Below are 25,395 nucleotides of genomic sequence, written 5' to 3'. Positions count from 1 at the left end.
AAGAAACCCAAGTTCTAAGTTCCAAGTTTGCCACTAATTCAAACATGTATACTTAAAAAAGCCAATTAACTTCTCTGGATCTCAATTTCCTTATTTGTCATATGAACATAATATGATCTCTACCCAATCTATCCTTCAAGGTTGAAAAAGATAACAGGTACAAAAACATTTTGAAAAATGTAAAAGCATTATATAAATAAGTTAGCATTAGACCATTCTAGCTCTAGACTTATTACATGGTGATGATTTAGGAGCTATTTGAATGGAATGGAAAAGCATTTATTAAGCTCTTACTGTATGCCAAGAACCATACTAAGTACTAGAAATACAAGTAGAAAAACAAGACAGTCTCTCTCTCAAAAGAGCTCACATTCTAATTGGAAAAGACAACAATATAGAAAAGTGCGGCTGTAGGTGGCTTGTAGAGTATAGCAGCAAGGCCAATTGTAAAGTTCAGAGGCATTATTGGGAAGGGGTGATCCTGGTGGTCTGTGGTTAAGTGGGATTCTAGTTGGGGAAACTGGGGGACAAAGGAATGCTGTGCCAGTCTACGCTTAAGACCTCTGGGACTAATTGGGGAACAGTAAGTTGCCTGGAACCTAAAGGCATTTGGCCACATGAACATCTTTTCTCCTCTCTAGTACAACTACGACAAAAGTATTGTGGACAGCGGCACCACCAACCTGAGACTACCTAAGAAAGTGTTTGAGGCTGCAGTCAAGTCCATCAAGACAGCCTCCTCGGTCAGTGGAATTAATGGACAACATGTAGGCGTTGAAGGGAGTTGGTGGGGAAAGTGATATGGAAAATAAGCACAAAAATATCCATATAGAATGCTCTGCCATAGTGCTACAATTCTAGGGACTGAGCTATCTTTGGATATTGGTCTTTCCCCATCTTTCTCAGCTATGATCTGCCCCATCTTCCACCTCAAGCTCCACCCTTTTCCCCATTCATATCAAGAATTAGAGAATGAATAGTTTGGTGGTTTTCAGAAGCCATTTAGTCTTGCCTGTATATTATCTGAATATCTTTTACATATCCCCAGCAAATAGTGGTTCAACCACTATTTGAAGATCTTTAGGTGATCCATTCCAATGTAATATTTTGTTAGCCAAAAGCTATATCCCTATATAAGCTCTATCCATTGGTTTTAACTGTCCTCTAGGGATAAGCAAAATAAGTCCAAACAAATGACAAGATTTCAAATAGCTAAAGGTCGTTCTTGTTCCCTGATCCCACCCCATCTCCATTTCTTTCAGCTGATTCTAGGATATTTCTAAGAAATTCATCATCTAGTTACATCTACTTTATATGACTCAGTTTCTCCCTTTAGTCCAGTTTTCTATCAGGGTCAAACAAGGGAAGGTCCTTAGCAGGGGGAAAAAAATTAGCAGAAGATGTAATACAGGCCACTTTCTTATAACTAGTCCTTCCCACTTCTTTCTTTTTGGCCAAGCCAGACAGAGAAATTCCCAGATGGCTTCTGGCTAGGGGAGCAGCTGGTATGCTGGCAAGCTGGCACTACCCCTTGGAACATCTTTCCAGTCATCTCACTCTACCTAATGGGGGAAGTCACTAATCAGTCCTTCCGAATCACCATCCTGCCACAGGTATGTCTCCTCCTCAGCCAAACTGGGCCTCAGGAAAAGGAAGGTAAACAATGTGGTTTGTGAGGAATATAATACCAGACACTGGGCATAGCTGAATGGAACAAAACAAATATGGAAAAGAACTACTAGATACCTTTTTGGAAAACTGTCTCAAAACAGGCAAAGAATTTCATCATTGAGTCTGTTTGCTCATTCCAAATGCCCTATTTCACAGGAATGTTGTAAGAATCAAATGAGATAAAAACCTTATATTAAAAATGAATTATTTATGAGTACCTCAGGACCAGAGAAAAGACTGGGTGAGTTTGAGTGGGATATCCTTCACCCTATGTTCATTTATCCCCAGCAATACCTAAGGCCAGTGGAAGACGTTGCCACATCTCAAGATGACTGCTACAAGTTTGCCATCTCACAATCATCCACGGGCACTGTTATGGGAGCTGTTATCATGGAAGGCTTCTATGTTGTCTTTGACCGAGCTCACAAACGAATTGGCTTTGCTGTCAGTGCCTGCCATGGTGAGAACACAGGCTTTGGGAAGCCAAAGGGTCTGTATTTATTCTGGTTAGATAGTTAGGATATCTGAGTCTGTGCCAACTTGGTGAGGAACTGCCTGCCCCTCAAAGCCAACATACTGAGCAAGAGGTGTCAAAACTCTCTTGTTTCTTGAGCCTACAACTCAAGCACAGTGACCCTTGCTGGAAAAGCCCAAGAGATGAGAGGTAACCCTGAAAAAGGTGTAGTGTCCTAGAGTCCAGGGAAAGACAAGCAGCCACAGTAGATGGACAATGAACTCCTTGGTGATACTTAGCTTATGGGTGTACCATCACTTGGGAAAGGAAGGCAAGAGAACAAAACTGTGTAGCTAGCATTAGGGCTGACATTATGTGACCCTCAGAAAACAAAGCATGAGGCTTGTAGAGTATCTCTGCCTAATTATGACAGGATGCTCCTCACCCAGAACAGGTTATTATCTGAGAGTTTAAAAAATCTAAGAGGGAAACTCTGACAGCTCCCATAAGAACCAAATTCTAGGGTCTCATAGTTTTCGTTTTTTTCATGTCTAACCCAAAGTACTTTCAAGCTCACATGACAACTTTCTCCACCCTTCCACAGTGCACGATGAGTTCCGGACAGCAGCAGTGGAAGGCCCCTTTGTTACCACAAACATGGAGGACTGTGGCTACAACATTCCGCAGACAGACGAGTCGACCCTCATGACCATAGCCTATGTCATGGCTGCCATCTGTGCTCTCTTCATGCTTCCACTCTGCCTCATGGTGTGCCAATGGCGCTGCCTCCGTTGCCTGCGCCGTCAGCAGGATGACTTTGCTGATGACATTTCTCTACTCAAATGAAGGGCCCTCAAGCCTCACAGGCCCTCTATGGCTGTCTACTCTGGCAGGAGACATGGAGATAGAACATGTGACCAGAGCACCTCAGGACCCTTACCCACCAGCCTGCCTACCTTGACAAAGAGAAAACTGGGAGATGCTGGCACGGTGCGTCCCACAGCGATAATGGCTTTAGAAGGGGGAAGAGGAAAGAAGGAATCTCTCCAATGGCAGGAAACCCCTTGGTCACATCAAACCTCAGCTAGGAAATTTTCTGCTGCTTGAAACTTCATCCCTAAAAATTTTACCACCTCACCTAGTTCTCTTCAACCCAAATCCTTCTCTTTTCCTTATTCTCAGAATTGGTACCAGACCCAGCCTTTTCCCTGATGGTGTCCTGGGATTAGAAATGGCCCGCCCTCATTCTCTTCACACAGGGGTTAATGTACAATATAGCCTCTTATTTTTGTGTAGAACCTACATAAACAACCCTGATTTGACTACAGGGGTAAAATTTCTTAAATCTGTGAATAGATTGGGGTATTTAAATGATTTTTATTAGGGGAGAAGGGAGGACAGGTAATAAGACAGGCAGACAAAGAAGGGGAAATTAGGGAAAAGCAGTAAATGGGAAGAACTGTCCCCAGTTTTAGGTCTTGCTATCTACATAAAATACCATATCATATAACTCAACCAGAAAGACTCTGATTTGGCAAAACATTCCAGTTGTCATGAAAGAACCAGATTGGCCCCCCCACTCTATGACTATTGATACTCCCTTTCCTATTCTTCCCAAATGACCGCAAAGAAAACACAAAGAAAATCTTGCAAAATTTGACCAGATCCTCATAATCTGCCTTTAGCAAAGAACAACTAAATTGCAAACCTAATTTCTCCCACTAAGGTTCACTTAGCAAATGACTTTTTTTAAATAGCCTGAACCTTCTAATCCCAGAGCATCACTACTAGAATTTTGCTAAGATTCCCCAACTTCCTACACTCCCTCCTCCCTTAATTTTCATACCCACATAGAGAATAAACAGAATAAGGCAGAGCTTGGCTGTACTTCTTGAGCTACCCAATCACAGGGTCTCATCTCTTTTCTTCCTACCCCTTAACTAAGCCACAAAGCTCCTGAGGATTTTGCAAACTAGGGAGTTAAATGAAGGGATACTGGATTTTCTCCTAAATCTTTGAAAAGAGAATCCAGGGCTTTCAGCAAGTATGGAGTTGAGACCTTGGGCCTCTGCCTGGATCTCCTTTGTGTTCAAAGGTAAACAGGAATCAGGAATTAGGCATCTCCTTCCCTCTCCCAGACCTCTCTCACCATGCTACCACCTCCCTCCCATACCACTATTACATTCAGGTGGATGAAGCATCTTCCAGTGCCACTGGTACAGTACCGATAACTCCCCAAACTCAGTGCTCTCTGGTGCTGTTGCCATCTCCAGTACCAAGAGGTTAGCAGCCTCCCTTTCATAGCATTCCTCATCTCACTGGAAGCTTTTCTTCCCTGAGTGCCATTCTTTCCCTTGGTTCCTTGGCTCCCCAGCCCGTGTTATCTTGTTACCTAGGGCTGGGCACAGAGGAAACAAGCTAATCTACCCACAGAAGAATTGCTATAGCATTAGCAGGAAGTCATAAGGTAAATACAACTGCTCAACTCCACCTTAGCACTCTCGAAGGAAGCCCCTCCCCCCCAACTTTTTTCCTAATTTAGCCCAGCCAGTCTACATGGAATCTGCCTGGCCTCCTTTTCTGTGGGTGTGGGGTAGGGCAAGGGTGAGGGGAGAAAACCCATGGGGACATTTCTGGAGTTTCCTGCCTCAGCCTGGCTACTCTGTGGACCAGAACCCCAGTTAACTCCCCACAAGCCATAAGCAAATAACAGTGAGAATAATGGACCACAGCTTCTCATTTCTCCACCCACACTTGAGGTCCTTTTTTTTCCACTGCATCTGGTGCTGCTCTGGCTGATGGGGGGTACTTTGTACCACCCAAAACTGATAGAAAAATCTCAAAAATAAAAGCCTCCTTCTAGCTTGAGACTTTACTTGGGTGTGTAAATAAATCTTTGGAATTGCTCGTGTGTAACTAAAAGGCCAAGTTCTGCTTTATAATCCCTCCCTACGGCTGAGGAAAACTGGCTTTTCCTAGCTCTTCCCAGGACATAAAACCAACTTTGGTTAGTTGGTCTTGCAGCCCTCTTGTTATTTTTTAAAGAGAAAACTGGTTGTACTTAATTCTTCTTTTTATAATTCCCTTCTCCAAGCTGCCCCACCAACTTTGAACTCTTAAATGTAAAGAAATTCCTCTCGCTATCTGCTTCTTGCTTGTAAGATATGTATGTATATATCTATTTTTTAATTCTACACTCAAAAGCCACTATCTCATTTCCAATCCTCCTCATTTGGCCTTTCCACATTTATAGGTTAGTAAACAAGACAGTAGGTGGAACTTTGGTGTTGTTTTACAATCGTTGTTAAGACAAAAGGGAAAGAACTGAGCAACACTGGGGTTCTACTTGCCATAGCAACCTCTCCAGAAGCACTTGTCATCTTGCTCTAAATTAGGTTATCCATGGGCTTTTGCTGGGGAGAAGGGGGTTAATCCCTCTACTCTATCCCACACTCTTCACTCTTTTGGCTCTAAACGCTTTCTGGAGATAACTAGAAGTTATTGTTCTTATACAAGTTAGTTCCTAGCCTTGTAGAAACACTGAGAGGTAGCAAAGGTGGACCAGAAGCTACAAATCTCAGGGGAGGCAGGTAAGTCATGAATAAAGAGAAATGTAAGCTAAAGAGAACAAAGAATTGATCTTCAATCCTACCAACCATATTTTCTGCCTCAAAGGAGTCGGAGTAAAAGCCAATTGTTAGGAGGGAGACATCATTCACAAAAGGCAAAAATATTAACCAGAGAAATCTGGAGGAGGTAAAAATGGAGGACATGAGTCCTAGGTACTAGAGCAGTCTCTTCACTTCTGTTCCAGTGCAGCAGCAGACCATTTGAAAAATGCCAAAGGTGACTCATCTAAATCTTTTCCTTGACCTGATGGCCAAACAATGAATCTTGATAAGAGAGACAAGAAAAGGGAGAAAAGACACCTGGGAAAATAGATGGGAAGGAAGATAAGAGAACAAAAAATAAAAATGAGATATGAATGGTTATGGCTAAAAGTCTTCTGCCATCGCCATCTAGAGAGTGATTACTATAAGGTTCCAGCAAAAATAAAACATAACCTACCCACACTCTCCCAAAGGTTACCGATAATAATATAGTTGGGTTCTTTTATACATGGCCAGACACTTATGAAAATTGGTGTTTGGTTTTCATCCGGATGATTTCCACTAGGGAAAGATATAGCCTTATGTCCTATAGGAATGGGGGCTCAATGGCTAAGAGTAAGATTCAGAGATCTAATGAAGGTACAATTTTTCCCAATATGGAATAAAAAAAAAAAAAAAAATGCAGCCTGGAATCTTAAATTCATGACATGAAGAGGTTTGGTTTCTGATGGCCTCCCCTCCTTATCCTATTCTGGTCTCTATTTTCCCCAGTTACAAAAAACATATGACCCCAGTAGCACTCTTGTTTCAAAAATTACAAAAACTACCCCAAGATAATTCTATAGGTGAATTTGCACAGAGATCTCCTCACCCCAGTGCCTGTTCAGAACTCACCCAAGGACACCAAACAACTTGGTTGTGAACCAACTGCCTTAACCTTAGGGGGGAGGGGGAAAGACTAGAAATCTATAGATTGGGAGACCAGAAGCAAGGGATAAGGTGAGGAATTCAAAGCTGGTGTGTCAGAGATAGGGCACGGCCTAAGTCAATGGGGGCAAGGCATAGAAGACACCTGTAGGTCGTGCCAACCTCTACACAGAATGCCTGTTACCATGAAGTGGGGTGGCAAGGGGAATGGGGGATTTGATTGATATTGTTATTCTCAGACTGTGAATTCAATTCTGCTGATGTAAACCGCAATACTCTGTAAACCTAATGTCTACGTAAAAATGATTGTTAACACAGTAAATTATTCAATCTAAAGCCAAATTGTCTGGTAATACATTTCTTTCTCTATCAAGTCTCAATTTGTCTAGGATGATGCAGAAACTTCTTGAGGTTTCTAACTGAGGTATCTGATTAGACAGCTGAGCAAATGCCAGGATGCATTTCTACAAGAAGGGATGAGACATAAGGAAATAGAGCTGCAGGATGAACCAAATCAAAGCAATATGGTCAGACAGCAAAAGCAGCTTCCTAGGTGTTGTCTGTTATGATGTATTTAAAAATAATTCTGGGCAAGAACACTTATCATTTCAATGCAACATCGCATACTATTTTTCCTAAAACTTGTACCACCAAGGGAAACCGCAAGACCAGGGGGAACGGAAAATTCTGCATAATATACATACTTTCATTTATGAATGTTTGCATACAGACTTTCTATACACACATTACCTATATAATAAAAATGTACATGGCATGAGTACACACTGCTGTATAAATATAGAGCTCTAGAATCTTGAACCCTCTCCTTCCTGTTCATATCTGTCTCTCCTCTTCTTCCTTTCCAGCCAGGTCCATCACTTGAGAGTTGGACAAAAGGGACAAGTGTCATTTGTGTTGGTCTGGGCCCAGAATTTGATACACTGGAAAGGAGAAAGAGAAGCCTCAAGGTTAAGACTTGTTTGTTATTGGGGGCTAGGGAAGAGGGAGCAAAGAGGAGCCGGCATGAGGCTCGAGATGAATAGCAATAAAGGATAAGGGACAGCTACTAGGCCAAAAGTTCTGATAGTGTGAGTAGAGTCCCTGGGATATACCCAGAAAGACCAACTCTGGAGCAAGTAAACAGATCCTCATTATACAAAGAATACTAAATTAAATACAGTCTGAGAATGCTACTGATGCATACTCAAAATATGATTTGCTCCATACCATGATCCCTTCATGTACAGAGATGGGTTTTCTTCATTCCCAACATTCTTCCCTCCCTCCAAAGTCTAGGACCATCACCACCTCCTTTGTGGGAAAGAGATTTTATCCTGTTGTTCCCACAAGCCAGAGAGTTCTATTAAGTATTTTTTGCCTCTGCCTAATAATGTAATGAGAATGAGGAACAACTGGATTGTCTATTTGAAGTAACTCTTGACCCATCTTATGAATGGAGTCTGAAACCAGTTTTTCATTCTATTCCTAAGATTCCCCAGCAAAACAAACTAGGCTAAACTTAGGGCAACGATCCATATTGTTGTCCAGTTTGTGGCTGTACCATCCAACTGGATAAAGGAAGGTGAAGAAGGGACAAAAAGGATATAGCATCTACCTCCTTGTGTAACACATGGGCACAGGCCATGGGGTGGAGCTCACTGGGCTGAACAAGCTTCTGGCACATTAGACACAGCTTACAGGTAGATGGAGCCTACAGAACAAACAGAGGCATGCTTTATATGGTGATTCTATGTCCTGGGACCACTCCTTCTGTCTGTCTATGATCCCATCTCCAAATCTGCTTACCAAAAGAATTTAGTTGGCCTCTCTTCTCTGAAACAAACCTTCTCAAATACCATACTCCATGCAGCCCCCCACCTGGATCTCGTTCTCATTTTTCCAGTTCTCAAGGCAAGAACTCTACGTTTTTCTCTATCTCCCAACCCACTAAACCTATCTATACCCCAGCTTTCAAGGAAATACATTCTTACATGTGAAGGCCTCCCAGGATAAGACACCTGAGCAGAGGGCAGGAACATGGGAGTGTTTATCTGAGCCAAAGGAGCAGGAAACAAAGGAGCTCGGATCCGACCAAGGGGCTGTAGGCAAAAAATAAAAATTAGAAACAGGGAAGTTTTGAGTAAACTAAGCATTTTTAGAAAAGGAATCACAGAATTTCTTAAGACTAGCAAAATAAAACAGATTATGTATCCCCAGGAACAATACTTCTTCCCTTCTCTATTCTTTGCATGAACTTTTTGGGACCGCACTCTCCCACAAGGCAATGGCCTCACCTGAGCACCTGCTGCCAAGCGCTCCTGCTCTGCCAATCGTGCAGCCACCAGCTGGATCAGCTCCTCCATTGTCAGTCCTGCCATGGTGGTTCGTGCGGTCTTGATCTGCTGAAGGATGTTGGTCATCTGTGCCCTAAGGAAGCAAAGGGTGGCAGAGATGAAGACACTGTTCCCTATCTGTGGGGTCTCCCATGGGTCTTCCTCTTATACCTGCATCCCAACATCTCTCTCTCAGGATATTAATTCATTTTAAGAAACTTACTTGTTGCACTGTGGAAACCGAGCCAGCAGCTTCTCCAGGATCTTTTCTAGTTTGTCCACTGGCTGGGGTCGGTGAGATTCAGTGGGAGCCTTAACACCACCCAAGCCTGGTGGAGGTGGGAGGGAGGGAGCAGGGGACACATGTGGACCATGGGGGCCAACAAGAGAAGCCAAGCTAGGACTGTTTCTCCCATGGGTGACAGGCAGAGGTGGGGAGGGCTGGTTGGGCCTTGAGATAGCAGGGTTCAGCATTGGGAAAGATAAAGCACGAGGGTCTGCACTGGGCATGACCATGGGCATGGTAACCTGCCCAATGGAGAAAGGCATCCGAGGAGCCAGGGAAGGATTAGGTGAAAACACCTGAAGCATGAAGTCTGTCTGCAGAGTGGGAAACAAAACAAAACAAAACAAAACAAAACAAAACAAAACAAAAAAAAAGAGAAATTTAGGAAATCGCAACAAAAATTACTGAATAACCATTAAAATGATCAGAGGTGGTCCCAAGAGCTTCACAAATACTACTGTGAGATAAAGACTTGGCCATCACACAGAGAGGGAACTTCCCAACGGCCAAGTTACTCACCTCTGAAGGAGGTGGGGGCAGAGTAGGGGTAGGGATCTGTGGAAGACTACTCAACTTTGCCCCATTCCTCACCAGCTGGATATGGTTATTAAATTGGTCCTAGAAAAGAAAGATCAAGAAATTACTCTGTAGCAGTGAACCAAAAGTATGTTAGCCTCATTTTGGATAAGAGAAGGTGATGGGAATGTGGGAGAAAGATCTTGAAACAAAAACAGAACAATTGCTTCTTAAAGTAGTGAGCTCCCTGTTACTGAAAGTGTCTAAATAGGAACTAGGTGGCACAGCAGAGAGAGTGCTGGGTATGGCGTCAGGAAGACCATGATTCAAATCTAACCTCAGCCACTAATTTTGTGATCCTGGAGAAGTCATTCAATCTATGTCTGCTGCAGACATAGGGAATTTTATCCCTTAACTTTAGAGCTAATGTCAGGATAAAATATTCATAAAGAGCTTTGCAAATTTTAAAGTATTTTTGAAAGGATTATCATTATTCCTATTATATCAAAAGATAAAGGACCTTCTGTCAAGAATGATATAGAAAAGATTAGTGTACAAAGTGGTTTTCTGCATTAGATAGCATCCAGATCCCTTTCAAATCTCAAAAAACACAATGCCATGAAAGTTCAATACCACTCGTATGTGTATGTGTGCATATCAATGACACTGGTCATAAATTGCCCACACTACAAAACACTGCCTGGAGCTGGAGCATTTCATAAGGCTTACCCGGACATTCTCCTTCATCATCCGAACTCCATTCAATCTTGTCTCCCACTCCTGCTTGGAGCGGATTGTTTCCAATGTTGGAGGTGTTGACCTTTCCAAAAAGCAACAGAAATTTACATTTAGAAGCAGCTCTGACTTCAGTCTTTAAGACAGCAAAATAAGAGTAAAACTAGTGGGACTTGAGAAGAAAAAAGGATTATAAAATCAAGGTATAACAGCAGTCTCAGAGGTCGGAGTTCTGAATTCTTTGTCCCACTGTAAATCATATGCCTTCTACTTCTATTCAATTTAAAGTAAGAGTTTCCCAACAAAGAGAGATTTTCTGCCTTACACTATTTTACATGGGTCCTCCAAATGTTTAGGCAGCAGGTGAATGAATATCAGAAATAGATCTCCAGAAACTTAAGCCTACCTATTATTTGGAAAGCTCAATGAATAACCAGAAATTACAGTATTAAGAGTCTAACAGTATAGAATTAAGACTCAATAGGGCAGGGTTTCAGAGAGCCAGTGAAGTAAAGGTCTAAACTTGAACTTCAGGCCTATGAATTCTGGCCCAAAAGAAGTGGCTCACTTGATATAAGTCAGATGCAGCTCTGCCTCCTTTTCTGCTTCTTCCAGCTTTAATACCAGCAGTTCTTTCCGGCTTTCTAGTGATAAGATCTAAGAAAACCATGAAAAGGCTTATTAACTTGAATCCAAGAGGATTATCTTAAAGACTTCCACACCAATCCCACTTTCTAGAACATCAACCCCTCCCTACCTCAGCTTTCCAGGCTCGTTCAGTTTCCTCCATAATGTTCCGGTTGATCTCACCATCCTGATTTTTAAGTTTGTCCAGTTCCATCTCCCATAGCTCCCTAAAGGACCCAAAAAAAAAAAAAAAAAAAAAAAAAGAATAACATTGATGGGATACAGGCTTGATGGAAACAACAAAGCAAAAAATTAGATCCAGAATTGCTAAAAGCTAATGACAGAAGGCAAGTCAAGTGAACTGTTTTAGAGAGATGATGCTTAAGTACTTTAAGCTTGTGGCAAGGTCCTACATATGAAATTCCAGGGAAAACAACACTAGTGCCTTACCAGCTTCCCTTGTTAAGGGTTGTATTTAGGAGGCAGAGCCATCAAAAGAAGTTCGACACTTCCACAAATTTGAATAGGCTAGAGTTAGGAAGACTAACATTTATCAGAGAGTTTCTTATGGTTCCCAACTTGCTTTACTTATGGAAACTGACATGTAGAATTATGTGCAACAGCACACAATGCCACTACTAATTTTCTATCCCAAGACAATCAGGTCCTATAAGGACAAAAATATTTATAGAAGCTCTTTTTGTAGTAGTAAGAACTGAAAACTAAGGAAGGTGTATACACTAATACTTACCTGTCAGGCAGCAATTGCTTACCTGCCACCAGATATTGGTTATTTTATTTTCACACACACCCCATTTTGCTAGTTATAATAAGATGGCTACGTACCACCTATTCCCATGTATCTTCCAATCCCATTATTTCCCTCTCTCCTTATTGCAAAAATGATGGCACACTCATATGTAGGACTGAAAGCAGTAATGAAGAATGGGTTCAGAGAGAGTATTTTCCAGTATTATATTTGAATCAAGGCTGGAAAATGACTGGGAATAGCAAGGTTACTTAGACCAAGGGAGAAGAAAGTAAAGTGAACATTTAAATTACATTAAGTGATTTTTAATTTTTTTAAGGTAAATATGGGGAAAAGGGATAAAAATGATCTTAAGAGAAATAGTCCTACTTTTCCTCAGCCTGTTCTGCGATTAGAGAAACAATTTTATTCTCCTTCTCCTCCTGATTTTCCAGTAACCTGCATGTGTGAAACAGAGAGACACCAATTCACTTCCTGAAGTTTCTGCAGTTTTTCCTCTTTCACACATTCCTACTTTTGCCCAAATCCCTCATGTTCCATTCTGTCTTTTTCAGGGACTACTCAAGATTTGCCAGGGGAATCAGTCATTCTGCTAACAGCTAAGGTTGACTTGAGGGACTTAGCTAGCTGGAGAGGTGGCTGTCCCCTTTGGATTTTGCTACTTTATGTGTAGTCCTTCTGTGGAGGTTTACCCTCAAGAACAGGATGATCTTTCTTAATTGAGGATCTATATAATAGTTCTACTTCCTTCTCCTACTAGCCTCTGCACTACACAAGTTCTAGGAGAAAATCAGTAGGTGCCATCAGAATTCTCTCACATATAAAACTTCAGGATGATTTGGAGCAGCAGTCCCTCTAATGCATTATTTTTTTCTGACAATGGCACTGTATTTTAGAGAAGAACAGATTGGCATATAGATTTAAGCACTGGAAGGGAATTCAGAGCTTCTCTAGTATAACAAGATAGAACTGTTTTCTATGATGTCCTCAAAAGCACCCCAAAGATCTCCTAGGGGTTCTGCATTGTCTTTGTATCCCTTGAGCCTGAAGCATTGTGACTAACACAGAGCAGGCACTTAATAAATGCTTAATGAATGAAAGGGGAGGGGGAGGAAATATTTAGAGAGATCATCAAGTCCAACCCTTTCATTTTACAAATAACCAATGTGAAACCCAACAAGTAATTTGCTTAAGGTCACAGAAGTATTAAGTAGCAGAACCAAAATTTGAATCCAGGTCTTAGTACTCCATATCTAATACTCTTTCCACGAAGTCTTGCTGCCTCTTATCTAGCAAAAACCTACCAACCAAAGTATCATGCTACTACTTCAGGCAACCAACAAGCATCTATTAAATTTATTGTTTAATAAATGTATTAAACATTTGCTGGGTGCCAAAGGCAATTAGGTAATGCAATGGATAGAGTGCCGGACCTGGAGTCATGAAAATCTAAGTTGAAATCCAGCCTCAGACACTTACTAGCTTTGTGACTCTGCAAATCACTTAACCACTGTCTGCTTCAAGTGACTGAGATGAGGATAATAGCACCTATCTACCATGGTTGTTGAGAGGATCAAATGAGATGTCTGTAAAGCACAGAGCAGAGTGCCTGGAACATAGTAGATACTTAATAAATGTTTGTTCCTTCCCTCTTCCTTTTCCATTACATTTAGGGTCACTATTAGAAAAATCCTTTCTGCCTCACATCAATGGGAAAAACCTGCCAATATACAAGCAGTTCTTTTGAATAACTAGGATTGCTAATGGTTCAGATGTTTAGGGTTTATACATGTTCCATAAGTCTAGCTTGATTCTTAAATGTTCTAATAATGAGTGTTACAATTTTTTTTTAAATCCTCAGCATATCTTTCTTTAAAGAAACTTTTGCAAGATACAAAAGTATACTCTGTGACCAACAATTCCACCATTTGAAATATACTCTGGAAATATTATCAAAAGCAAAATGAAAAACTATTCAGCTATATCATAACAATATTATTTATAACTACAATAAACTAAATGCAACCTAAATGTCCGTCAATAGGACAATGGTTAAATAAACTGTGGAACGTTTATGTAAAGAGATGCCACAATGCAATTAAGACTACAAATATAAGAAATACAAATAAATCTATATTATTTTTAAATAATATAAATTGAAAAAAGCAAAACCAAAATAGCGGACTATATAATAACATAACCATACAAAAATGAATGCATATATGAACCAAAAGTCCTTATAGGGAATAAAGTGACTCAAAGTGTATACTATTTTCTGAGTTAAAGTAAATTAAATGTAATTACCCAGGAAGTTTAGGGGTTTTTTTGTCATTCAATACTAAACTATAAAACTTTTTTTATAAAGAAATTTTACATAAATTCTTAACACATTTTTTAATGAAGCCAAGTAATATTCTTATTTAACAGAATGAGAAATAGATATTAACATGATTTGTGTTACAGTCAGTAATGAGTCAGGGGCCTGGACTAGAACCCAGATATGCTTTTTCAATCTACTGCCCAATATTTTACTATAGATTCCACTGTCTTCAATATGCATATGTCTCTTCTATCTTAAAAAAGAAATATAACTTTGAGGTCTTCCTAAGGTAACTATACTACTTCTCATCTTTCTTCTTCTGTCAAGCTTTCCAAATGAATGGCCCATGCATGCTACCTCCATTAACTTATTACCCATTCGTTCCCTAACCTTCATATAATATGAATTCCATGTCACCATTCCATTGAAACTGTTCTCTTAATGTTACTCATAAACTTTTCTTTCTGCCTCTACTGTCCCTGACTTCTTAGCAACCATCTGCCACTTTTACCCACCATCTTCTTCCTGACACTCATCTTCCTTGGTCTGTGTGACCTACTCTACCCTCCTCTTCTCAGCTAACTACTGCTTCTATGTGCTTCTATCTGACCCATCCCCTAACTTATATAAACACTCCCCAAAGTGCATCTCTCCCTCCTCCCACACCCCAGGAGATGGAAGGGACCAAAGAGCAACCAAATCTTCATATTTTGCTAAGGAGGAAATAAGCACAGATTACATGACTTACCAAGAAGAACTGGAATTTGAAGCCACATCTTCTGAAAGTCCAGTTCTTTTTTCACTGTACCACATACTTGGAAATTATACTGTCATCTCAAACTTAACATGTCAAAACCCAAACCATTGCATCCCACAAAGTGAATACCTGCTTTCTAAATTTCCAACAAGTTAACAGTATTCTCATTCAAAATCTTAAAGACTCACTTTTAAGCTCTGTTCTTTTCTTTACTTTTTATATTGTCATCAAACTCTAATGATTATTTCTTCATAAAGCCTCTTCCCTACTTCCTATCTTATTGCTGCAACCCTAATTCAGTCTATATCACCTCACCACGTTACATTTATTCAATTTATTCTACATGCAACTGCCAGATTAATGTTCCTAAAACAACATTTTCATTATGTTATTTCCTTGTCCAAAAATTTCCAATGGCTCTTTGTTACTAAAAAGATTAAGTCCACAGACTAAGGTCTTCTATAACCTGGCCCCAATCTATTCTATGACCTGCCAACATGAAGCCTCTAATTCCAACTAGCTCAGTTATTCACTGTAACTCAAACACACTGAGCACATGTTTTGCCCAAACCATTCCTCTGATCAGAAATTCCCTTTTCCTCTCCCCTTATCCAAATCCCACCCATCTTTCTTCCCAGGGATAGCTGAAGTCCTATTTCAAATTACTTCCATAAATCACTTTTTGATTACATTAACTTAGAGATTTTTCTTTCCTCTAAATTCCTTTGGTAGTATTTATCCATACCACTCATTAGCAAAAATCATATGCTCTTTTGTATAGTTAGTTAATCTTTCATATATGGATTGCTCCCCAATAAGACAATTAATTCCAAGAAGGGGAAGACCTTAATCTTACACTTTTTGCACTTCTCTCACTTTTATACCTAATAAGTCTTAATTTCTTGATAAGCCTTTAATTTCCATATGTTAACCTGGAAGTGTGCCAGTGAAACAGAACAGAAGCAGTTACGTTCTCATGAGACCTTAACCATCACATTATTTTCTATTCATATGAAACTTTTCCAAAATCACTTATATAAAATTACATCCCAGCTCATTTGTAAAGGCAGTACTTCCATCTATAAAATGTAAAAATAATATAAAATATAATAGCTTCCCTACCTAAGCACTGAATTTGGTGTAAGAAAACCTGACTTCCAATCCCTATCTTCCTATTTGTGTGAACAAGTCACTTATATCAAACTGCAGTTTCTTCATCTAGAATAAGGAAATGTGGACAATGATAATAGTATTACCTATCTCACAAAACTGTGGATAGGACCAAACAAGAAAATTATGTAAAGTGTCTGGAAGCTGTTAAGTGCTTTATAAACAAGCTATTATCACTCTAATATACACCAAGAACAAAGAATGCAGCATAAAAGCAAAGTGAATTTTGACTAGTTTTGCAGTATTTCTGCTACTCATTCTGAGTTTCAGACTGAAACATGGATCAATCGACGGTCATTCAAAATACAAGTTCAGCATCTTATTCAGAGAATGCAATACTCATTGCTTTTCTCAGGGTTTCACTATCAAAGTCAGGAACTTGCAATGTAGCCCTACCCCAAGGACAATGTAGTGGTGGCTCACCTTTCTGATGTTAGCAATAACCTTGAAGGATCCATTCTAGAAACCAACTCAAACAACTGCCCCCAGAGTAGACAGCCACAAGATACTCTCTATGCCAACTAAAAGATTTTCCAAGAGAAATGTAAATACATGACAAAATTCAGTATTTCTTATATTTGGGATTTCAGATGCATTTACTTGGTACTTTAAACAGTTCCAAGAATTTTCCAGGGTTATTTTTAATATTATTCACCCTCAAAATATTCATATGAGATAGGAAAGGGACAATGCCATGATTCCTATTTAAAAGGAATGAGTACTGAGAAATTAAGGTGTTTGTTCAAAGCTCCCCAAAAAGTATTTTGTTGGATGTAGCTCTTAACCATTCAACAAACACCTTTCTCGTATAGTAGAAACACAAACCTCTAACTTGGTACTGTGGTATACAACAAAAAGTTGAATGTGGTCTCTAACCTGAAGAAACTTAAAATCTCTATGAAGAACAAAATATAAATACATCAAAGGTTAATTAGTAATAAAAGGAAGTAGGGACAAGAATAGCTATGGCAGTCCAGAAGACAGTATAATCATGGTAGTCTAATTTGAGTGGGCAAAGTTTCACAGAAAGGACAGTCCCTGAGAATAACTAAGATCTGCACAAGCAGAAGATAAGGGAGGAGAACATTTCAGACAAAAGGAACAGTATGAGCAAAAGTCAAGATTCAGTAACAAACAAGCCATCTTGGGGACCATGACGGTTTTTATAATCAAAAAAATGGCTACATTTGGGAATAGCAATCTAGAGCCTCATGTCCATAGTTCATACAAATAAAAGACAATCTCTACACAAAAACTGTATCACTAATAGGATGAACTAATATGCAGAAATGCTTTCATTCGAGAAAAAGAGTCCCATACTTAATAGAACAAGGGAATATGTTAGCATAGTACTTAAGGAAAATTCCACTGAACAACCAACTGAAACCTCCAACACTGTAATAAGCAACAAAAATTTTAATTATACATATAGAATCTGCAAAAAATAATCACCATTAAGAAGACAGCACTAACTGAAAGAACTTATGTCAAATAAGCTTCTCACAAGATATTTAACACTCAGAAAATATATAGCCTCATAAAAATCATAGTCTTGAGATAGAACAGACCTTGAAGCTCATTCAATTTGACCTTAGGCCAATGGCCTGAATCCATTCTACAACCCTGACAAACAGTTATTTAACCTCTGTTTAAATATCCTCAGTTAATCCTCTTCTTAACTTATTGGTATAACATACCTTTGCTATTGACTTGTATGTATAACATTGGAAAGGTCAATGGGTCTGTAGATCCCATAAGGTTTTCCTTTATTCCCAATAGAATGAATTACCTTCTGTTCTTCTCACAGAGTTTCTCAATTTCAGCTTTCAGGTCCTGCTCCTTCTGAAGAAACTCCTTCTTTTCCTTCTCTATCTTCTTTTTTGTTTCCTGCCGCTTGATGGTCACATCCTGGATGGCCTTTAATATCTCCTAAGGTTTTAACAATCATACAATACAGGAGGTAACTTTTTGGTGTTTGGCTCAAAGGTTATCTCTACTCAGCACAACTATGTGAGAGAAGAGAGCAGCCAGAAAGAACACTCCAAAAAGGTTTTAAGTGTTTTGCTAGGGTATTTATACCTCTCCTCATTTTCACTGAGAGAACAACAAAAGCAAAGTCTGATCAGAGGCTAAAGCAAGCCTACATGCTGGAATACCTGATGACTCTTCATCTCTTCTTCTCTCCGCTGCTGTAATTGCTTTAGCTGCACCTGAAGTTGATTCTCCACCTGCCTCTGCTTGTCCAATACTTCCTGGTACCGCTCCTTCAGCAGAGTCCTTTCTGTCATCATTTTATCCTGGCAGTGAGCACAGGAGGAAAGGGTGGTGGGGTTTTATATTATTTATTCACCAAAGAAGGAAAGCTGACTTTCCAAAGAGAGAAGGACAAAATGTGCAACACCAAAGAACAAACAGCCTTAATTCAATCTAATAAGCATGTATTAAATGCCCAGCAGTACACTAAGCAAATGCAATAAGCGCTGAGGACACAAAGACAAAAAAACAAAATAATTCCTGCCCTCAAGAGAGCTTACATTCTAACCAAATATATCCTCTGAGAAGAAAGATGGGTGAGCTCTTAAGAGAACCACAAGAATAAGGATAAGAGCCTCAGAATGATTCCTTTTTTGTTGTACTCCACTCTGTTGAACTGTCTAAAAACTTTTCCCAAAAGGAAAAATCTACACAATGCAGGGTTCAGTGTGATGGTTCAGTTCTGCCCGTGCCCTTTATGGCTCACCTCAACTATTCTACCTTTATCAACAAATCAAGGACATTATTACTCACCTTTCAAAGAGATTCTGCAGTTTTACTAAAGAGGCTCAAGTTAATAGTTTCTGAAGTTCTGAAGTTTCTGAAATTATTCTGATTTGATATAGGATCACTACATAAAATTTAGACTCCAACTGCATTAACAATACACACTCAAACTAAGCAGGTTTGTTATGAAACATAAAGCACATTTAAAATCTCTATAGTGAAAATGCCTCATTACCAAAGCAAAAAGAACAGCCTCTCCAAGAAAGTATAACATCAGACCAAGCTAATTACCTTGGGCTGAGTAATGAAACAGAGCCAGGATATGTCCAAACAAATGCAGGAATTCTCTCTCTGGTAAGTTTACTACTACTACCTAAAAGGTCAAAAGTTTTTCTTTTTTAGGCTTTCCTTTTACTTCTCTTCAGCTCATCTACCTCCATAGTAGATTTTCAGCACAAAATCAGGATAAAAGCTATTTCATACCAACTTTATCACAGACAGGTAAATTACAGATAATAATAAAAACTTACTTTTACACCATAACTGAGGAATCACTTTCTGCACAACCAGCCTTTGACATACAGACTCAAAAATCAATCTACCTTGACTTGCCATCACCTTATGATAAGACCATGTTTTACTGCCAAACTGGCCACTTTATTCTGTACCTTGACATCCTTTCTTGTCAAGCACCAGGTCCACTTGAGTTTCAGATAAACTCTATCCTTTCTTTACTCATTCAAACTCCTCAATATGCCACCTAGCACTGCTTTACAATAAAAGTTTCTCTTCAAATTTTTTTCATCTACCTTGACAAATTTTCTATAGAGACTATTTTCCATTTTCAAACTTTTTAAAACTACTTTTTACTTTAATTACTTTTTTCATGATCTTAAAACTTCCTTCAAAGTAACTTCAACTTGCAAAAATTATTCCACTTTCTCATCTCAAACTACTCGCTTTTAGTCTTTGTGCCTGATCCCCCCACTTAGTTCACCCATCTTGCCCTAGAGGCTTTCTTTCTGGCCCCAAGATGTCTGCCTTAATATCCTTCTTTTATTACAACAGAGAAACACTCAAATGAACATATATTTGCAGGGTGGGGTTTTTGCCAAGCTCATAGCAATGTGATCACTGATGAAATATAGTACAAATGAATGCAGTCTTCTGCCTTGTTTCAAAAAAAAAATAATAATAATAATTATAAAAGCACAGGATGGAGACAATAGCAACTTAAGTGAAAAAAGATTGAAGAATTTTATCTGACACAAACGCAATATAAACAAGGCCGTTTGTCACATGGCTAATGTACTTAGCCTATATTATCAAAAGAATAATGCCCCCAATAAGATAGTATTTCCCACTGTAGTCTGATTAAAGCCATAACTCGATTGTCAGATTCCATTCTGGGCACCACATTTACAGTCAATAGCATACTAAAAAATAGGTAGGGAAGGCAGATCAAATAACTTCTTTATAACTGTTTTCATTTATTTCAAAGGCTAGAATCAGAATTCTACCTAATACTAATAAAAGTTAGCATTTACATAGAACTTTGAAGCTGACAAGATACTTTGCTCCTCACAACATTATGAGACTGGTGCTATTTTTATCCTCTTTTTCAGAAAAGGAAACTGGCACTGATAGGGAGGTGAAGTGACTTGCCCAAGGTCCCACAGCTAATACAGATTTGAGGATTCAAACTAAATCCTTCCTGATGCCAAGCCCAACATACTATCCTTCTGCCACTTAACTGCCTCAAGAGGAAAAAGTACTAGGTGAAAGTTACATGCTGAAAAATCTCATCAAAACATAAGAAAAAACTTTTAAAATCTGAGCTGTTCAAAAGTAAACAGGACAGATATGTGAGATAGTTAACTTCCTCTCTAGCAAAGAGACTGGATGAACACCTATCAGAGATATTACCAAAGGAATTCCTCATCTATATAAAAGACTACACTAGAAACTTTTAAATAACCTTGCTAACTCTCTCAGATTCCATGACTCCTGATCAGTGAGCTTCATGATCACCATGCAAATACCTACCAAATTCTTTTCAATATCCTGATCTGTATTCACCTCCAAATCAGCAGTCTTGAAGTCAGTCTGCAAAGGGAAAAGTAATCATATTCAGAGCCGTTTGGAGACACTTTAAAGTAGTAAAACTGCTCCAAGACTGATATTCTTCCCTCCATCACAGAATGCCCCTGACACCCCTAAGGAACCAACCCTTTGCTATTCCTTCTGACTGTTATGGATCAAGGAAGACAATGTGGATACTGTAAAACAATCATCCTTGAAAACAACCTCTGAAAAGACTCAGCACTATACTGAAAGATGAGTCTAAAAGCTAGAAATAACTAAGTTTCTAAAATCTATTTTATCTATTATAGAATCTATCTCCTCCTCTGATAAAACACTCTAGTTCCTAGAAGAAATAACACTACCAGGCAAGGCGCACTGTACTTCCTAAGATGTAGATACAAATAAATAAGGATCTTTAGCACAAGGATAAACATGAACAAATCTGAATCCTAAATGAGCAATGCTTACTATGAGGGACATAAAACTCCATATATGTCAATTAAACAGTGTGAAGAACTAATTATTGGGCATAAAGTTGCTAATTACATCAGTCTACAACAGTGTTAACACTGTTTACTTAACAACAGGATGGAGCTATATAGAAATAATCCTAGATATTTTTAGAACAACAACCCAGAAAGAATGGCACAGTATGTTTTCCATCAGGTATGAGAAATTGTCTCCCACCCTCAATAATATCCCCAAGTTCTGATTTTGACATTTGAAACCTGACACTTGACCTGCACAGCAATGTTCTGAGAGAGCTTCAAGGATGAGCCATCCTGATCCACATCCTGACCAGCTCTGTCTCCTGAAACCCCATTCTCCCCATTTGGTGGAGGTCGGTAATCCAGGCCTGTATCTTCGCTACCTTCCAGTGGGGCAGAAGCTTGTAATTCCTCTTCTAAACAATCCCTGGAGGTATTCTGATGGTTCACATGGCACTCTGTCTCATGGGACAGAGGAAGTGGCTGCAGGCTTTCCCCAGAGTGTGTCTGTTCCTCTCCTGTTGCTACAGTGGCCAAATCCTCCAAATCGGATTGACAAGCTTCAGTGTCCGGGGACAAAGCCTGAATGTCTATGGAACTATTTCCAGGAAGATCAAGAGCTGTGGATTCCAAGTTGTCTTCTAAAGTTGCATTGTCCTCTATGGTAGATAACAAGTCCCCTGCTGATGAACCAGGATTCATTTTTGTATGTTCCAAACTAACATCTTTGCTATTCTCCTTGGTTATCACTTGGTCGCTAGAGCCTATCAACAGAGACAAGCTCTTGTTTTCCTGCACAGATGTATCTCTTGGGCTGTTGAAAATACAAGTTAAAATTACTGTAGCTTCCCATAATTTTCTCTCTTCATCACAATCTTGAAAAAGAACCTAATTTTAAGCTCAATTCCATTCACCCCATGCTACTACACATTAATTTATTTGAAAAGAGAACCCAATAATCAAGAAAGTCAGGTGGTCATATTCTACTTTATAAAGTGCTGCCATTGATGAAATAAGATCTATTAATTTTATCTACGAACATTCATTCAACAAGCTGTAATAGACTGTAATAATCACTATGAGAAGGATAGGAATTGTGGAAAAGAGATTATGGTTGATCTGGAAAGGCAGAACTAGGCCCATCAGAGGGATATTTACTTAGGCAGACAGATTTCAAGTCAGCAAACAATTAAAGTTGTTTAAAAATGGAATGGGTGGGATATAAGATAGGTGGTCTTCAAGTAGAGACTGAATGACCACTTGATGGGGATGTTATAGATGCAATTAATGACAGAGATTGGACTAAATGATCTCTTCCATCCTCCCATTCTGTAATTCTATGCTATTAATGTAAGCAGAAGATGCAGTCCCTACCCACAAGGAACTAAAGTTGAAAGGACAAAATTTTTACCAAACATGAAAATATTAACAAAACAATAATATGAATTGGTACAAGCTAATAAATGTTTTTTACAGATTAGGAAAATGCAAAATTAAACCCAAGTGGCGCTTAACATAAAAGATTTCTTAAAGGAGATGAGTTAACCGAGTTAACAGTAAGAAGCAAAAGAAACTAAAAGAGGAAAATTCTTTCCTTTCAAATTCTGTTTGACAATCTCACAAAGTGTACGAGCCTGTCCATTAAGACCAAGAGTAGTCATCAGAAGAAAGAACATTAAACTTCTCCCAAGAATTCAGCAAATATTTTCAAGTACCCATTTGCAACTTTCCAACAACTACCCACACATTACCTGAGACCATCAGGGAGACCTTCCTCTCTGTTAGAACCACAGGAGGCAGAAGCAGTTTCTTGAGAAGCAAGAGCAGAGGCCGAATCACTGCTTAGCTCAGAAGCCATCATGCTCTCTGCATTCAGAAACAAATCCCAGGCTGCAAGTATCAAAGCATTGAAACAAATTTATCTCTCCCATTCAGAATGTTCACAAATTAATAAAATCCCAGAGAAACTGGGGGAAAGGTGGTTTAATTCTAAAAGGAACTTCTATTTCAGAATATTATTAGTCACTGGATCAATTACGGTGAATACCTAATCTTAAGTAGTTGCCCTATTTATATCAGAAATATAGAATTCTTTATAGTAATTTTGTAAAAAACAAAAAATGCATTACTAATTTAAAACAACGGTTCTCAAAGTATAGTCCCCTCCTTTCTAGGTTACTGGCCCAATCGTTTGTATTTAATATTGATAATAATTAAAATCCAGTAGTTTTCAATCTGAAGGAAATTATATACTTATACATATGTGTCTTTATGTGTATATATACTGCATAATACACACAAATAAAATTATAGGTCTACATATATACACATCACATTGCATATTACTTTGCAAACATATATTACATATATATACACACACACACCCATGCATATGTCAAAGATATGTTATATGGATGTGCAAATAATGTATGATCACTTTATCAAAAGTGGTTCCATCTTTCTATTAATTCCAGGAGGTTTTTGTTTTTGTAGTTTTTTTTTTTGGGGGGGGACAATGTCAAATAGCACAGAGTGGTATTTGAGACACTCACATAAGACTCCCCAATTACCACAACAGTATCATGAAAATGATAAGTAAACATTCATCTAGCACCTTCTATAAGTCAGGCCCTGGTGCTATGTTATCTAACAAATAACTCGAAGGAAAAAGCACTTAACACTACTTCCAAAGAGATGTGGGAACTACAAGCAAGAAAGACATTTGACTTTTCCTTCATCCCTCAGATTCACAGTTGTCTCTGAGGCAAAGAAGGGAAGGTTTATATACAGGATATGGGACAGTAAGAGTTTTGTTTTGTTTTGGCAAAGGTCCTTGGGCCTCCCTGGTCCTTGATAAGAGAGGGTCAGAGTTCTAGGTTCTCTCATTTGTCGGGGATTTGCTGCGGGATGCTCCGTGCCTCAGTTTCCCTTAGCATACAAGTGAGAGTATCATCCTCGCCAAATTCCAAAGGAGAACTCGCCCGACCAAGATTATCGCTAGAAAAGAGACTGAGCATCCACAGACAAATAGTTGGGGGTGAGGCAAACCCGAGGAGCCCTCGGCTGGTCCAGGTAACAAACCCAGGTAAGCCAAACTGGGAGAGTAGGAAGGGAGAGGGAGGGGGAGGTGGCCCGGAGGCCTACCTGGGGCCCGGGGACCGGCGAGGGCCGGGGACCGGCGAGGGCCAGGTTTGCATGCCCCGCCCCTCCCCACCCTCCGGAATGTATCCCCAAGGGGAGAGGCTGCAGAAGATGGGGTGCAGAGGGAAGGAGACAAAGGAGCCTGACGGAGCACTGCGCACAGACCCAAGACTAGAGGGAGTCTGCTCCCCCAGCCCCCCTTTGCTTCCCCACCCCCATCCCCCTGCCCACTGCCCACGGCGTGCAAGGCGGCCCCGGGCCGGGCCTTCCCCCGGAGCGCCCATCCCGGTGCAGGCCTCCGCCTCCCAGACTGGCTTTCCTCCCTGGCCCCCGGCCCGGGCCCCCTTCGGTCCCGGCAGAACCCCTCCCGCCCTGCCCGAGAGCCCCCTCCCCACTGTGTGCCCTCCTCCCGTCCCGCTTCCCACCGCGCGTTCTCTCCCCGAGCCGGCCGCGCGGCCAAGGAGACGGGGCAGGGGTGGGGTGGGGGGCGGGGGGAAGAGGAAAAGGTCTGGGGTCTGGAGCAGGGGGCTAGGGACGCACCTGAGCGGGTGGAGCGCGCGGCCGGGGGGAGGGGGAGGGGGTCCTAAGGAAAGGGGAGGGGGAGGGGTCGGCAGCCGGGCCGCGCGCGGCACCTCCCACTTCCGGCGACGGGGAGCGGAGGGGGCGAGACCCTGGGAGGAGAAGGGAAAAGAGAGGCCCGCCGGCTAGAAGAAAGCGCCGCGCCTCCGCAGACAGCGCCCCCTGC

General features: G+C 40.2%; 2 protein-coding genes across 4 annotated transcripts in view; one reads left to right on the top strand and one right to left on the bottom strand.

Moving 5' to 3' along the window:
* The window catches only part of BACE1 (beta-secretase 1), a 32,447-nt gene extending 26,501 nt beyond the window's left edge, over positions 1 to 5,946 (top strand). The window contains exons 6-9 of the mRNA XM_003764183.4: positions 642 to 743; positions 1,464 to 1,613; positions 1,960 to 2,131; positions 2,730 to 5,946. Coding sequence (XP_003764231.1) covers positions 642 to 743; positions 1,464 to 1,613; positions 1,960 to 2,131; positions 2,730 to 2,971 — 666 coding nt within the window. The 3' untranslated portion in view covers positions 2,972 to 5,946. The remainder of the gene's footprint in view (positions 1 to 641; positions 744 to 1,463; positions 1,614 to 1,959; positions 2,132 to 2,729) is intronic.
* Positions 4,668 to 25,281, bottom strand: RNF214 (ring finger protein 214). 3 transcript variants are annotated; one of them, XM_031961323.1, is made up of 16 exons: positions 25,191 to 25,281; positions 23,261 to 23,399; positions 21,762 to 22,323; positions 20,983 to 21,042; positions 18,333 to 18,473; positions 17,966 to 18,105; positions 12,299 to 12,367; positions 11,291 to 11,387; positions 11,102 to 11,190; positions 10,528 to 10,618; positions 9,802 to 9,900; positions 9,220 to 9,596; positions 8,958 to 9,090; positions 8,655 to 8,762; positions 8,279 to 8,374; positions 4,668 to 7,604 (listed from the first exon to the last, which is right to left on the bottom strand). In XM_031961323.1, exons 2-16 carry the CDS (start codon positions 23,368 to 23,370, stop codon positions 7,539 to 7,541), a joined length of 2,238 nt encoding a protein of 745 aa, XP_031817183.1. In that variant the 5' UTR covers positions 23,371 to 23,399; positions 25,191 to 25,281; the 3' UTR covers positions 4,668 to 7,538. The 3 variants fall into 3 exon arrangements, with proteins under 3 accessions (XP_031817183.1, XP_031817184.1, XP_031817185.1); XM_031961324.1 differs by lacking the exon at positions 25,191 to 25,281 and adding an exon at positions 25,076 to 25,097; XM_031961325.1 differs by lacking the exon at positions 12,299 to 12,367.
* Positions 25,282 to 25,395: the final 114 nt, after the last annotated feature.

This window comes from Sarcophilus harrisii, chromosome 3, assembly GCF_902635505.1.
Source record: "Sarcophilus harrisii chromosome 3, mSarHar1.11, whole genome shotgun sequence".
NCBI classification, from domain to species: Eukaryota; Metazoa; Chordata; class Mammalia; order Dasyuromorphia; family Dasyuridae; genus Sarcophilus; species Sarcophilus harrisii.
Note: the sequence above shows the minus strand (reverse complement) of the source record. Positions and strands in the feature narration are given on the sequence as shown.